Source organism: Macaca thibetana, chromosome 6, assembly GCF_024542745.1.
Source record: "Macaca thibetana thibetana isolate TM-01 chromosome 6, ASM2454274v1, whole genome shotgun sequence".
NCBI classification, from domain to species: domain Eukaryota; kingdom Metazoa; phylum Chordata; class Mammalia; order Primates; family Cercopithecidae; genus Macaca; species Macaca thibetana.
Window position 1 is genome coordinate 170,324,639 of NC_065583.1, and position 16,046 is coordinate 170,340,684.

At 48.5% G+C, this 16,046-nt stretch overlaps 1 protein-coding gene across 1 annotated transcript in view; it reads right to left on the reverse strand.

The window, feature by feature from the left end:
- Positions 1-15,735, reverse strand: part of UBE2QL1 (ubiquitin conjugating enzyme E2 Q family like 1) — a 45,145-nt gene extending 29,410 nt beyond the window's left edge. The window contains exon 1 of the mRNA XM_050792943.1: positions 14,434-15,735. Within this exon, the coding sequence (XP_050648900.1) occupies positions 14,434-15,219 (786 nt within the window). The 5' untranslated portion in view covers positions 15,220-15,735. The remainder of the gene's footprint in view (positions 1-14,433) is intronic.
- Positions 15,736-16,046: the final 311 nt, after the last annotated feature.

Sequence of the window (16,046 nt, forward strand, 5' to 3'; positions counted from 1 at the left end):
GCGTTTGCAGTCTGCACCACGAAGAAAAGTGAGGGCACCACCCTGTTCCTCAGCGCCTTCCTCACCCAAGGCCCTGCACCAAGGACATGCCAGGCTCCTCTTCACCTGTTCGCGTGGCCCTCTTTTCACTGCTATCCTCCCAACTCAAATTCTTTCCCCAGCCTTTCTTTAGGGTCACTGTATTATACACTTAAAACATGTTTGCAAGCTCTGGGATAAATAAAAGAATTTACTCACCCCATTTCAGGATGAAACCTTCTAGAACAATTTGAAATATTTTTAAGAATACCTATCAATCTGTAAATACCATGACTTACTGATTTAAAGGAACAGCAGGTAATAATGAAATAAATGAGACTGAAGGGAGATACAATTAAGATTGGGCGCAATGTACCAATCTTTACTGTAATTATGTCAAGAAAATAACAACATCAGAAGAAAGGAAAAGAGTCAGTAGCAAAGAAATGGATGATTCAGAGATGCACACTTCTGAAAGCTTTTACTTACGGAAAATGCTGCCTTCCATTTATCATTCACTCAAACTGTGCTTTACGCCTAAGACTGGTTAATTGCACAACATTATTTTTGTGAAAACCAAACAAATTACACATCAGCCTTTCATGCTAGGTTCAGAAGCCGGAAATGTCAGATTCCTTTTCCTGCAGCAGACATCTTACATTTCCCTCAACTTAATTTAATGGTGGGCAACATAATTTAATGGTGATGTATGGAAGTTTCCACAGAACTCTATGGGGAAAGTCCCACAGGGATTTTAGGTGAGGCTTATTCTGCCCTAAGTGCACGCTGAGTGAGGGTGCCTTCTTCTTCCTCGAGCCCTTCAGTAGGTCATTCTGTCCAACCCTGCGGTTAGTGGCCTCTCATACCTGGCACTTGACAGCTCCTCCTTGATGATGCTTCCCCATGAGGCAGCACAGGGAAGATGCCGCCGGGCAATTCTCATTAAGCAGAAGCAGGAGGAGCTGGGCCCTGGCAGCTCCTTGAGGAGCGCTGGTCTGCTTCAGCCACGCCACCCTCGGGAGCTTAAGAACACAGGAACTGGCCTCACTCCTCAGTCCAGGATCCCTCCCTTGCCTGAGCTTCTGGGAAAGCTCACATGCCCCGTCCACAGGAGAGCTGAATGCAAATTGTGGGGAGGGGGCCCTGCTTTGCCCTTGCCCTTAACCTCAATGCTGGCCCTGCAGCTGCCGGCAGATCCCCCTCCTTTCTTGACGCCAGGTCCCTGACTCTCAGGGTAGCCCGTTGGCTGCTTTCTTCATACGCCTCCTCCCACGTGTGGGTCTTGAGTCCTAGGTTGAGATTGTCTTTCCTGGTCGAGTCCTGACCAAGAACCAGTTCTGAAGTCTTGGAGCATCTTCTGGTCACAGTGACAGCATGGGGTGGTCTGAAAGGCCTGTAGAGGTTACATGACCATCACCCTCGCTTGGGCTTGTCCAGCCTACTGGCCTTCATCAGGGCCTATAAGGTCAAGTGCTGACCAACAGCTGCTGCAGAGTCTGCTATGTTCACCTTTCCAACAAAGCTGGGGACGCCAAGGGCTGGGAGAGCCTGCGGCTTATCCAAATGGGACATTCGGTGGAGCCGGGAAACCAATGGGACCCTGAGACCTCTAAACGGTGTGTGACTTGAGCCAAGGTGGGGATGGAAGACCTTTAAGATTTTTCTGGGGATAGGGTGATTTGAATCATCTCACTGAAAGATTATGTGACAGCTAAATAATGTATTTAACAGAAGCAAAAAGGAGACATAAATAAATACGGACGAAAGGTCTGAGCACTGTAGGGCAGGTCTGTTTCTATTTGCTGATACTACAAACCTAGATCAGTAGTTATGGCAACACTACCCAGGCCCAGGAACTGATTTAGATATCACTGCAGGCTCCATTTACACGTAAAGGATAATATTCCTTCCTAGAATGATATGCAGGTGGGGCGGGTTGGGGGCTGAAATACACTGGGGACAGGAGGATGCTTTCTGCCTATAATGATCTCAGATGAGGACATTTCAATATTTCTAAACTATGGGAAAATCACTGGGAATATGACAAAAACAGCGTAGAAATCCTGGAGGATCAATTAACTGTATCCCACACCCTGTCCTGTGAGAATGCAGATTCTACCCACTTAAGTCTTCAGATTGGGGGAGAACCCTCGAGATAGCTAGTCAGTCTCTTCCCACATGCAGAAAGCCTCACCCTAGATTTTGGGCCAATGCTCAAGGCCTCAGTTGACTGACCAGTTATGAGAATGTGAAGCAGGCATTGGTATTCCACTGTTGATTAGCCTCCAACTGCCATAAGAGCACATATCACATCACAGGTGTTTCTGAGAAACTCGGCAATTCCTGCAGGCCGAATATTTCAGCTAGGTTTCTCTGAAATTCTACTAAAGAAAGGGTCTTTCCTAAAAGTATTAATATTAGAAAGGATCCATGTAATTGACTACAGTGAAATTCTCTTTCAGTTGTACTGAAACAGTCGATGTTCATTCTGTGTGACTTGTGATAATTAAAAGAGTCCACAACTGTTTACAAATTTTAACATTTGATTTATGAACCGGCTTTTCACCTTGAAGCAAAATGGTAGCCAAGAAGTTTTCAAGTGGGCATTGCATTCTGTAACAAAGAATGAATATCAACAACACTTAATGGTTAACAAGGACATTTGGTGTGCATTTAGAGTACAGAGGTAAATGTTTTAAATACGAATATTCTTCTATGTAATTTTCTAACTTAACACCAACAAAAGAAATCAAGCCAGTTTAAAGATGTTAGCAATGTAATGGAATTCTTATGATACCAAGGTTGAAGAGGTGAAAAAACGCAGCTATCAATCCACACTAGAACAATAACATAATCCCATAAATCAGTCCCTGATGGTACAAAGTGATTTGATGATAAGAAGTCAGAAAAGGCAACAACAAGTGTCCACAGCAGTAGATTTAAGAGGGCAAAAAGGAGGCTCTTCTGAGTTTCCTGTGAATATCTGTAACAATACAGTCATGTATGGAAACACCTGAGGCACCTGGAGGTGAATATTGCCATGAAACACTTATCGTTATGAAAGCAGATGTCTGTGTGCATTGGATGCTGCTGTGTCTTGGTCATACATTTCTGTGCATTTAATTCAATAAATCTCCTTCTTTAGAAGCAGGAACATCTATTGATCACTTTCTCTATGCAAGGAACACGTCTCATCATTTCCTTCGAACCTCATGATTCATGTGAGCAGTTGGGTTTATGCTCCTTGCCTTTAGGGGAGGCCCCTGATGCTCAGGGAGGTGGGTGCCTGCCCCAGAGTGAGCCATGCTCAGGAGGGAGGAGGGGCTGGAGCCTTGCCTCTGCCTGCAGATCCCCGGCTTTATCTCAGCACCACCCAACAATAACATGGGAGAACTGAGACACCTGTTGGGCTACTAAATCTTGATCCCAATTGTTCTGGCCCTGAGCTGCAGAATAAGGTTTAAGATCTTTCCCAAGACAGCCATCACCACCTAGAGCCACACACTGCCTGGAATTCTTAACCCGGGGCCCACGCACCCCTCGGGGTACATACATTTGGACAGGAAAAATGTCTCCATTTTCACTAACTTTGAACTGCAATTCAGCACTTCCTATGATTAGGATTGAAAGTTAAGAAACCACAGCAGCATTAGCAATGCCTTGGCTTTGTCACCAATAGACAAATATTTTAAAATCGCATGACAGTTGTGATATTGTTGTAGATATTTTGAAATGTCATTGGTGTTCATTATTGTCAGATTTGCAGAGTTGTTAGACCTGCCTCTAGATCTTAATATTTAATGTGGTAATAAAGTGCTTTTTAATTCATGTTATGTTTTAAAAACATATTCTGATAACTGTATTTAAGTATAATTGGTTTCCTATGAAATCCTATGCATTGTGTTTTGTGCAACTAAAGACATAATTCTGGGGAGTGTCCCAGGTGTCCGCAGGTGTCCCCAGACACCTCGAGGCCATGCGGTCCTCCAGGTGGCTTCGAGGGGTCTGGGGCAGCAGGAAGGGACTCCTGTGGTTGGCTGCGTGTTTCTCTTTGACTGATCATCAAGAATAAACAAGAGCCCTCCATCTCTCTTATGAAAAGGCAGATGCCAGGATATCCTTTGAAATGAAATTACTAATAAAATAAGCACTTTAATTCAATTCAACTCAAACTCACTTTTTATTAGATCAGTTTTATTTGTGAATTATGATAATGTCCTTTAAGCGTTGTGAAACTTTTATCTTTACAGTTACAGTAGCAGCCTTGTATGAGTTCTCTAAGATAATGATATTTCACAGTGTACATTATAAAAGAGATCAGAGGAAGTCAGCAGGGCTCTGGAGGGATGGGGTTGCAGCCTCCAGTCTCTGCAGCTCTCCTGCATTAGTTTTAGGCATTGTTCACATTGGATGAAGGCACTTCCCCTGGAGGACCCTAACCCGCTACTGTGGACAAGGCTCCTGGCTTTGCTGTGCTCTTGTTTCCCACCCAACCTGGAGGAGGAAGGCTCCCACTCCAGGGGCGCTGCCAGACACAGGCAGCTGTGCGCTGCAGGAGAGGGCTCGGATAAAGAACAGCCTCCTTGCACAAAGCCGGGTTAAATACATTTAGCATTTTGATGACTCTTAAAAAGTCACCTTTTAAAGGCTTCTAATACTCAACTAGTTACAGTTAATTTAAGCTTGTAACTCACTCAATTCTGGTGAAGTTTCCACTATAATATTTTTATTTTTCCTTGGCTGAGAAGCAGAGTAGTGTATGTCACTAGTCATGTAGGACTCCGGCACAAATTAATCCTTGCAGCAATTGATCTTTACTTGGCACATACATTTGGACGGGAAAAGTGTCTCCATTTTCACTAACTTTGAACTGCAATTCAGCACTTCCTATAATTAGGATTGAAAGTTAAGAAACCACAGCAGTATTAGCAATGCCTTGGCTTTGTCACCAATAGACGAATGTTTAAAAATCGCCTTACAGTTGTGATATTGTTGCAGATATTTTGAAATGTCATTGATGTTCATTACTGTCAGATTAGGAGAGTTGTTAGAGCTGCCTCTAGATCTTAATATTCCTGACAGACATCTTATGCGAAGCAACACGGGCACCCAGTCTGACACTAGGCAATCACGCTAATACATACGTATCTATCTGTAAGGCAAAAATAATTGGCTTAATAATTTTGTGCACAAAATGTCCAAATTCATAAAATATTAATCACAGATTTTTATTAGAACCAAAACATAGTAAGTTCTGTAACTCCATATTCTGATATTTGGAAATGTCTGATCTTCAAGATCAAAAAAAGAAAAGTACCCTTAAAATATTTTTCTGGAAATTTTCCCTTCAATTCCCAAGTGAGCTGAGGACAATTCAACTTTACATGTAACTGATCCTTTACCAGGCAGTATTTCCTTAGCTCCTACATCAAAGAACTCAGTGAAACACCTCGAGAATGCCTGCCAAATACTGTGATGAAGCATTAGGATTTATTTTAGAGAAATTATTTTAAGGTAACCATTTCTTCAATCTGAGTGATTTTACTGATGTAACACGTTCAGAAAGCATTTCTTTCTTGAGCTATTTTCAGAATCTCTAAAATGCCTTTCCCTTTTGTATACAGAATAAATAAAGCTGTAATAATTATCTTTCTCCTATGGTTTGAAGCAATCAACACATTCATCCGTTTTGTGCAATCAATACAAGGAGCTTATGATGAATCTGGGCCAATACATTTGTCCAATGTTGCTGATAATTCCGCACCACGTGTCAGACTTGATGGATGCACCATCCGTCCTCTCGTGGATTGATTCTGAGTATCATAGGAAAACCACACACCACGGAACTGCACAGGCTCTCCTAACATCCATATTGTTCCACAATGAGGAACAATAATACTACACGTGGTACTTGGTTGGGGTGGCTTCTACTTGCCAACTAGACACCTCCTCAGAACCAGGTGGCTCTGGCACTGGACTGGTTGCCTGGCGGCAGCTCAGCTCAGTGCATGATTCAACCTCAGCAAGCCTCAGTTTCTTCCTCTGTAAAATGGGAATAACAATAGCACCCACCTCATAGGCTGCTACAAGGATTTAATCAAGTCGTTCACATAAAGCATTCTGCACAGCAGCTGACTCACAGCAAGCTCTTACGTTGCATCGCAAGAAGGGGCAAAACGAAGAGGATGGGGAGTCTGCTCAGGGAAACAGATCCTGTGGCAAACATTTATTTGGCACATACAAGGTGTTGGACATTTAGCAAAGAGAAGGGGCAATACAGTTGTAATTATGTAAACTGTCAGGATAAGCACAGAAATGAACTTTTTGTAGACAATGTACAGCTTCCTCCTCCGCAGTTCAGAGGAGGAAGTCTGCTTTTATTGAAGAAGTGGTTGAGGAGTTGTTTGCAGAGAAGTTAGGGGCATCTGGGCAGGGTTTTTAAGGATGGCCAGGGACTCACCTGGTGAACATGGGCAAGAGGGCTTCCAGGCAGGAGAGGCTGGTGGAAGAGGAGCCTCAGTGGGGGCTGTGGTGGACGGAGGAATGCCATCAGGGATGTACAGTGCTAGGAAACTTAAGCTCTATTTCGTAAGGTTCATAACAAGATGCAATAAAGCTAGGTCTGCATTTTAGAGGAGCCATGCAGGTGGCATCAGGGAGGATGGACAGGGACAGAGAGACTGGATGTGGGCACTGCAGGAATCCAAGCAGGTGACAGGCACCCATGAGGCAGGAGCACAGGGCTGGAGAGAAGGAGAGCTGGAGAGCAGAGCCTAGCACTGGAGAACAAGAACAGAAGAGGCTTGGTGAGTGCGGCTCCCTGACCACCCCCAGACCTGCTGGCCAGGTAAGGGGCAAGGTCGGGTAGCTTCTTCCAGCTTCTGCAGACCTACCCTCATCTCCCAATCCTTTGCCACCTGATTGGTCCCAAATCTGCTCTCCCAGGCTTGTGTCCTTGGTCCTCCCGCTGAGCTGGTTTCCTCCTAGCTTAGCCGAGTGGGATTAGCAGGCCAGGGAGAGGACCAGGGGAGTGTCGCAGACGTTATGCAGAATGGGGAAGGGTCATTACAGGAATGCCAACGGCAATGTCACTACAGTGCTCAGTGAATGAATGAATGATGTGTGTAACCATGAAAAAATAACTGAACAATTAAACCTTAGCTTAGCTTGCCGACTTACCGAGTAGGAAAGTGTAGACATTACTGGAAACGTTTCTGCCATTACTACAACTTCTTGGTCAGTGTGGGGGCATGCCTGCCCTTTCCGTTTATCAGCAATGAAACCATATTCCAAAAAGCATTGAGTAACTAATGCCCCATGTTAATGTCGAGTCTTGATCACCCTTAAGTAGAGTGTTCTCTCTAAGAACATCAGTCAGAATTTCTGAAGACCTTGTTGACCCAGGACCCCACTGTGCCCATGTCCCCACTACACACCCAGGCCACTGTCTATTGGCAGATCCATGGACATTTCCTAACTATTAACAAAAAGATATGTGTGAAGCCACTTGGCATGTCAAAAGCAAATGTGAAGGGTTTTGTCTTCTCCCCATTAGAGGCAGGCACTTGATGTGTATCTGATCCACCAGTGACGCCTAGGAAGTTCCTGCATGACGGGAGGCACTCGATTCCTGTGCTGTATTCATTAGTCAGCCACGGCTCTGGAGGGTCCGCGCACACCACCCTCCGCAGCTGCGTCTCATCGAGGGTGGAGTGACTCATCCCTACATTTTCTTTTTCAGGGTTTACACTCCCTCATAGTCTACACAAGCAGTCCAGGGAGGAAGGCTGGCTTTAGGATGGCATCTGTACAGAAGTCGGGCTTTGAAGGCGCTGAGTCAGCATTGACCTAGGACAGGGAGTCTGATCCAGGTGGGTGGGGTGGTTGGGGGGATTAATTATCACCACTTCTGAAGCTCTGGGCTGTGGTTACTGGTGGGTGAGGCTGTGTCTGCCAGATGGGTGGAGAGGGAGGAGGTGGACCATGGCCAGCATCAGGCAGCTTTTCCAATCCGGGCTGCCCATTAGAATCATGAGGAGCTCTTCAGACCAGCCTCTGCCAGGGCCTGATCCTAGACCACAAAGTCTGAGTCTTTGAGGGGACAGCCTTGGTACTGAAATAATTTGCACCCTCCTCAGGGCATCTAATGTGCTGCCAGGGTTGGGAACCACTGGCGGAGAAGAAAGGACTAACACTTGTGGCCAGCCATCCTCTCCCCTCCTGCCTATCGCATCAACACATCTAGGGCAACAACCTCTGACTCCAGGAGCTCCGAAATGTGGCTCAAAAATCCCGCCACTAGTGTCTGTTTTGTTTCCTTAACTATAAAAGTCATTTCTGCTGGTGCCTTCTCTGCCTCTGACACGGTACTAGTGAGGCTGCCTTCCTTCTAAACCTGGGTGTGGAAGAGTCTCTTCCTGGTGATGAGAAGGGAGACACTGACCAGGTTGCGGGTGTCAGGCTTTCATTCCGACTTCAGCTCAGTGTCCACGTGGGCACATTCCACTAAGAAACAGCCACGAACCTACATGTCCTTACACAGAAAACCAAATCTCCCCCATCGCTTAAGGGAAATCAGAAAAGTACACGAAAATACACTACACCCTCTTCCTGCAAGTTCAGATTCTCAAAGTCTCATTGGTGAAGCAAAAGTGGCTTCTACCAGGAGCTGCCCCATGTGCCCTGGGCTGAGCTGCCGGAGCTCTCCAAATGGGTGTGGGGCTATTTTTAGGATGCAGTCCTGCCTGTGTCCTCCTGCCTGCCCTACTTGATAGAAGAACAAGTAGCTATTTTTTCCTCTGAACAGTCCAGCATATCGATACCTCAAGCTGCAGAGTCATCGGTGGTGGCAATAATCTCCGTCCCCTGTACACAGCGCAGGGCACAACACGGTGACTCATAAGCACGCTACCAAAAATCCACGTCTCCCTGGACAAATCAGATGGCGTTACCCACCCCTGTCGGTCACTATTTTTGCTCTAGGTTGTTCTAGCTTCTCTCTGGGTGTGCAGCCATTTCTCTGCTCAAAGCTGCGGGCAACATTCTCCATCCAGTGCCTCCCTCCATGTGGCTGCATCTATTGCTCTCAAACTAGCACAGCAGCTGCAGAAACAAGATGAGCAACTGGTTAAGAAATTCCTGTTTGGTTTCGTTATGGGCTGAACTGTTTCTCCTCCAATCTCCAACGTACATGGTGAACCCCTAACCCACAGTACCTCAGAGTGTGACCTTATTTGGAAACAGGGTTTTTAAGAGGTAATTAAGTTAAAGTCAGGTCAGGAGGATGGGCCCTAATCCAATCTGACTGTGTTCTTACACGAAGAGGAGATTAGGACACAGACACACACAGAAGGAAGGTCGTGTGAGGACACAGGGAGGACACAGCATCTACAAGCCAAGCAGGCAGGACCCAGGAGAAACGAGCCATGCTGACACATTGATCTTGGACTTCCAGGTCCTCTGTTATGGCAGCCCCAGCAACCTAATACAGGGCCTTTAAACATTTTGTGTGTTGTACGGCTGGGCGAGGTGGCTCATGCCTGTAATCCCCATGCTCTGGGAGGCCGAGGTGGGAGGACTGCTTGAGCCCAGGAATTTGAGACCAGCCTGGGCAACATAGTGAGATCCCCATCTCTACAAAAAATAAACAAAATTAACTGGGCATGGTGGTGTGCACCTGCAGTCCCAGCTACTTGGGAGGCTGAGGTGGGAGGATTGCTTGAACCCAGGAATTAAAGATTACAGTGAGCTATGATCATGCCACTGCACTCCAGCCTGGGTGATAGAGGGGACTCTGTCTCAAAAAAATAAAATCTCTGTTATAGCAAGTTAGAAGCCCACAGATTTCAGAAGCCCAAAGGGCTGTTCATCTTTGTCACTCTTTCTGATGAGACTGCTAGTTTTACAGTCATAAGTGCTATTTCTAGGCCTAGTATTTTGGAAGATGGGCTTTATGTATGTCTCTGTGTGTGTGTGCACGTCTATGTGCACTTGTGCTTCCCAGTCACACCATAGTGTAGCCCCCTTTCAGACCTAAGGTGGATTTTAGTGACATCACTGCATATCATTTCACAAAGCTGAGCTGTAGAGCCCTTTACTCTTTCATTACACTGGGACAAGTTTTCTTTATTAAAGTACATGCAGAAACCATCAGGCAAACAGAACTTGCCCTGAAATTGCTTGCCAATTTTAAATTCAAACAGTAAGACTGGAGGATGTTTTAGTCCTGATGTTCTGTGAATCTTCTGCGGATGGCTGGCTGAGGAGCTCTTCTCTGTGGACAGAAAGGATTATCACAATGGTCACGGTTAATAAACGACTGCCTGGAAACAGCAAGGTGCTTGGACGGCGCCTGGCCTGACTGCCATTTCCAACAGCTTTTACTCCTCCTGATGAGATTTCAGAGCCTTGCCACTCATGAGCTGTTGTGAGAGCATGCAACTGTATAAACGCCACCTGACTCTGTGAAACTACAGTTTCCTCACCTGTACAACAACCACCAAAAGAGCAGAACCAGGGAGGTTCAAACATCCTCAAACATCCTCCATTCTCTGCTGGCCCAGAGTATGGCACAAGCAAGTACGAAATGCTTCCTGCTGCTGCTGCTGCTGCAGTTATCATTATCAACACCGTGTCACGCCGAATTGTATGGTTGGCTCTGAGGGGCCAGGAGAGGAGTGAGGAATTGTCACTCAATTGCCATTTGGTTCCCTGCCCCTGGCGATGCCTAATTAACTAAAAAGGGGACACTCAGGAGGTGAGCTGCAGTGAAAGCAGGGCTCTGAGTCAGTGCACCGTCAAGCAGCTTTTGGGGACCCCGCTGCTCACACAACTGCAAGAACAAGGTCCCCGGCCAGTCACGCCATCGTCCCACGCTCCAAGCCTGGAATGGAAGCCAGTAAACTCTGGCACTCTTCATGGCCAGCATCCCCCAATGCTGATGCTACTTTGTCTAGGTTTACGGAGTCCGAAAATGCAGTTTTTGTAGGTTAAGCTATGTCCTAGATGCAAGCACTGTGCTGGGATTACAGGCTACTTTCATTTCAAAACCAACATCTTCCAGTTTTTGAATGTAAAAATCTTCCAATGGAGCTGTGGATTGTATTCTTTTGGTTCAGTAATTAATAAAGGATGCAAATAATTATCTAAAAGTATACTTTTAACATTTTCACCATTTCATTCTAAAAGTACAGAGCTTTAAAATCCAATTATAAAAAATGAAGAGTTACCTAAAAATGCCTCTAGTCAAAAGAGGGTTTAGTAATATACAAAGGGGGAAGATATGTATATCATTATTTCTACATAGAGTATATCATATGGGAAATTTATATATTAATTTAAGATAAACACAATTCATATAGCAACATGCAAGAGATTTTGGTAACACAGGCCAGAGAGCCAGTTAAAAGCCTCACAAAATGACTGAATTTATCACATGATGTGATAAACCTAAGCTTTTAATTGTACACAAAATTGTTAAGCAGATATTGTTACACACAAAACTCTTAAAATTGTTTTACGATTTCTCTAGAAGTACAGAAACAGCATATCCTCAATTCAGAAAGTTCAGCTGAGCAGTGAATGTTTTCCTCTATGAAAGAAGCAAACCAGCCTTTTCTAACTCTAGCTTACGAAAATGAATCCTAAAAAAGAAATCCCGACAAGTATCAGAACATAACTGGAATATAACGACTCTCCCTTTTAAAGTAATTATCGGTTTGGTAGCTGTCCCAGTTCTCCTTGAATACCTAATCAGGTATTTTGATTGCTTTCCCAAAGCATATTACCTCTAACTGAGGAAATAATTTGGTAACTACCATATGTGCTCTGAACAACCAGTAGGTAGTGAATTTGCAAAAGCACGGAAAGAGACAATCAACCTCGGGTGACCTGAAACACCGTCAGAATCCTTTTGTGGACGGAATCCTAAAACATTAATGACTATTCATTTCTTCCTTTCTTTCATTGCATTTTGAATATTTTATGTATGCCACACATTACTCTCTCTTAGACAGCTGTATGTTGGAAGCAGCATGAAAAAAATGCAAAGAAATTGAACCAGCACTTTAAAAAGTGCTGAGTTTTTGCCTCTATTTTAGATGTGGAATAGACAATATAATACCATATACTAGGTGGTGGGCAATGGGTTCGATTAGGATTTTATTAAACTAAGAAATGAAAAAGTTGATAATTACTTTCAATAAAGAAATCTCTCACTTGTAAATTGTACATGAGAATCTCAATTTTAAATACAGAGAAAAGAAAATATACTTACAAGGACCCGTGTATTGATATACTGCCAATTGGCATATGGGCACCAAAGGAACTATTACAACTCAGAGCATTAATGTAAAAATGGGAAGCATTTAATTTCCTAAGGTTCCTCTCTCTCTTAAAAAAATTCCCCATTTCTCATTTCAAACCTTTATTTTCTTTCATCTTTCAAAATATAGGCAGTGGTCCAGTTCATCTCTAAGATCTCTTCCAAGTCTTAAACGTTAGGACTCTGTGATCCCAGAAGGGAATACACATTCCTCTTCCCCTGATCCCCAATGTCATCTTCACTGTGGAGAATGAAAAACAATAACAGACTGTTCCAAAGAATTCTGATTAGCAATGATTCAAGAAGCAAATAACCAAGGCATTTCTGCAAAGAATTCTTCCACATCATTTGTATAAATCCTATTTGAAAAATAAAACTGAGATCGCCTACCCCCCATGCTTACATTCTATCACATGAATCTCTCATCAGACTCAACATTTAACTGCAGGATGGAAAACAAACCTCTGATATTAAAGCACTAAGCCTCCCTCAGCTGAAGATGTTTTTCTAGAGTTGTTACATCCACGCGATTTCTAACTCGGGAAATATGTGGAATCTAAACCTTAGAAAAGAGAGCCTGGCAGGATGGGTCAGGAATTACCTGACCTTCTCTGCTGGAGTTAGGATGCTATTTGTTTGGAATCCCAGGGGTTCCAGCTTTAGTGAAATTGGCAGAACAAGCATTATTTGATTAGTATGAAACAGCCTGCAGTGAAAGGGACAGACACACAGGCCAGGCGGGGAAGAAGCGGTGGCTTCTGATAGGCCGCCTGTAGAAAGATCAAGCCGAGGTCATTCGGGGTCTTTTAAAGAAAACAATGATTTTTCATAAATCTAAAAGATGTCCACATAGCAATGTAATGTTCTTAAGTAATGCTTAATATTGATTCAGGAAAACACCAGAGAACTCAACCGCAGTCGACAGCATATAATTCGAGCAGACAACACCATCACGCACTCACCCTGCTCTCAAGTACTTTGGGGTTTCTTTGCGTAAAGCTGCCATCTGATGCAATAGGTGAGAGGGCTCAGAACTGTTTCGCCCTTATATTGGTATTGCGTTAAAATCTTTAGCTCTGATAAAGGGTTTTAACTGCTTGGGGCAGTGGGGTGAGGGGATGAGGAAAAAGAAGCAGGTCTGAAAGAGACCAAGACCTGGAACGTCTACCCCAGAGGTGGTGGTCCTAAGGGGTTCGGGGAAGGAACGGGGTGCTCTGAGGGAAGAACAGGCATTGCCGTGATGGGGTCTGGTCTTGTCCCTTAAGGGAATGCCCAAACCACACCTCCGCCTCTCTAGAGTGAGCTCCCAAGAGCAAAATTTTCACCTTTCCAGGAGAGGCAGCCCAGAAGAAGGGAGGGGGCGGATTTACAAGCAGGCAGCTGTCCCTCCCCAGGGCACCCACCTGCAGACCTCCCACCCGAGCCTTCTGCGGAACTGTGTGTGTGTGTGTGTGTGTGTGTGTGTGTGTGTGTGTGTGTAGGGGGTGTTGGGGGTGGGTGGGAGATCAGCTGGGTTGGACACTTAAATCCTGAGGTCCAGGAAAAGTTCTCACCTTCATAGAGATTATAGGGACAGGAGATTGAGGAGCAGACAAGGGAGGGGCGAGAAAAGGGGAGATGGAGGGGAAAGAAGAGTAGTGGAGCCAGGGAAGGTGGAGAAGGAAAAAATGGAAAAGGAATGGGGGTGGGAATAGATGGGGGGACAGAGAAAGGGGTGAGGGGAGAAAGAGTCCAGGAGGAAAGGGAGAGGACGGCATGGGAGAGCGAGGCTAAGGAAGAGGGGTGGGAGAGAATTATGGAGGGATGAGGAGAGAACGAGCAAGCTAGAGAGACCAGAGAGACCGGCAGAGACCGAGACCAGACCCGGACGGGAGAGACGGGACGGAAAGCAGGGGCAGGAAGAAAACGCTCAGGGAAAAGAGGCGGAGGCGCTCGGAGCATCCCCGTGGGGCGCTGGTGTAGGCAGAGCCGGGAGCTAGACGGCCGAGAGGCCGACGCAGGCCCTCATCTCCGGGCCCGGGCGCCCGGCGGCGCTGAAGACCCGATTGCCGCCCCGCGCCCCCAGCCCCGCCGCTCTGGCGCGCGCGCCTTACCTGGCCCTTGACCAGGCTGGCTGCGAACTGGCGCATGACGGCCTCCACGGTGTAGGCGCTGGACCAGCCGCGCGGCGTGAGCAGCTCCATGCAGATGGCGCCGCCGTCCAACACGTAGCCGTTCTCCAGGCGCGGGCTGAGCACCCGCATGAAGGGCGGCGAGAAGGGGAAGTTGTCGGGGAAGGTGAGATTGAGCAGAATGAACTCGGTGTTGGTTTCCTTCATGTCCTGCCACAGCACCGAGTCCTTGTCCACCTGGTGCAGCTTCACGTTCCAGTCGAACAGGCTCTCGTCCACCAGCTCCACGGAGATGAAGCGGTCGCTAAGGCGCGCGATGTCCTGCAGCTCCTTCATGAGCCGCCGGCTGCGCACCTGCGTGCAGTGCTGCTGGCGCGCCGCAGGGACCAGGCTGCCGCCCGCCGCCGCCGCCACCGCCGGGCCCGGCCCCGCCCTGGCGCCCGCCGCCCTCTCGCGGGGGCCCCCGGCCCCCGCCGCCGCCGCTGCTGCCGCAGCCGCCGGCGCCTTGTCGCGCGGGGCCAGCTCCGCCGCGCGCTTGCCCTTGCCCTTGCCGGGCCCCGGGCTGGCGTCGCCCGCGCCCCCTGGGTGCTGCTGCTGCTGGGGCTGCTGCTGCTGCTGTTGCTTGTGCCCGCCGCTCTTAGCGCCGCCCTTGCCGCGCAGAGACGCGCTCTGCTGGCCGCCGCCGCGGTGGTTGTGGTGGTGCTTGGGGTCCTCGGTGTCCCGGTTATGCAGGCGGATAAGCCCGATCTTCCGCAGCAGCGTGGCCATTTTAGGCTCGGCGCCGGCTGGGGGCTCTCGTCGGCTCCTCCCCCGGAGCCGGCGAGCCCGGGCGCGGGGCGGCGGCGGCGGGCGACCGCTCAGCGGGGCGAGGCAAGGGCCACCCCAAGCGCCAGCGGCCGTGGCGCAGCGGAGCAGGCAGCACGCGCGCTCGCCGGTTGCGGCGTCGCCGCTGTCATATGACGGGGCCCGCTCCGGCTCGCTCTCCGGCCACCCGGGGAGGGGAGGCGTGGAGGGGACGCGGCGCGGGCGGGGGTCCCCGGACCGGTCCCTAGGCACAGCCCCCCGAGTCCCGGCGTCTGCTGTCCTTTGTGCGCGGCGGTGGCCGCGCTGGCCCCGAGTCCGAACGCCGCGCCGGGGCGCGCAAAGCCGCCCGCAGTGCCCGGGAGGCAGCGAGTGGCCGCGGGCTCGCGCCTGGCGCTCCTGCGGGCCGTGCAGCGCTGGCGGCTACCGCGGGGCCCTGGCTGCTGCCGCTCGCGTCGCCGCCGCCGCTGCGGCTGCTGACATTGCAGAGGCTGCTGCTCTGTCTGAGCAGAGCGAGGCGCGGAGGGGGCGGCCCTGCTGGCCGGGAGGGGGGGAGCGGGGCGGAGCCGCCGGCTTGCCTGTGCCGAGCCGCCCCCGCCGCCCGCTCCCGCGGCGACACGCGCGCGGCCGCTGGGGGGAGACCGCGGTGCGCGCCGGGCAGGCCGGGCTAGGGGCTGCGGGGGGCGCAGGTCGGGCCGGGGGAGCCGGGCGAGCCGGGCGGGGGCTGGGCGCGGGGTGTGAGCCTGGCGCTCTCGCGGGGGTCTCAGGCACGGGACCCTCCTGCCCGGATCTCG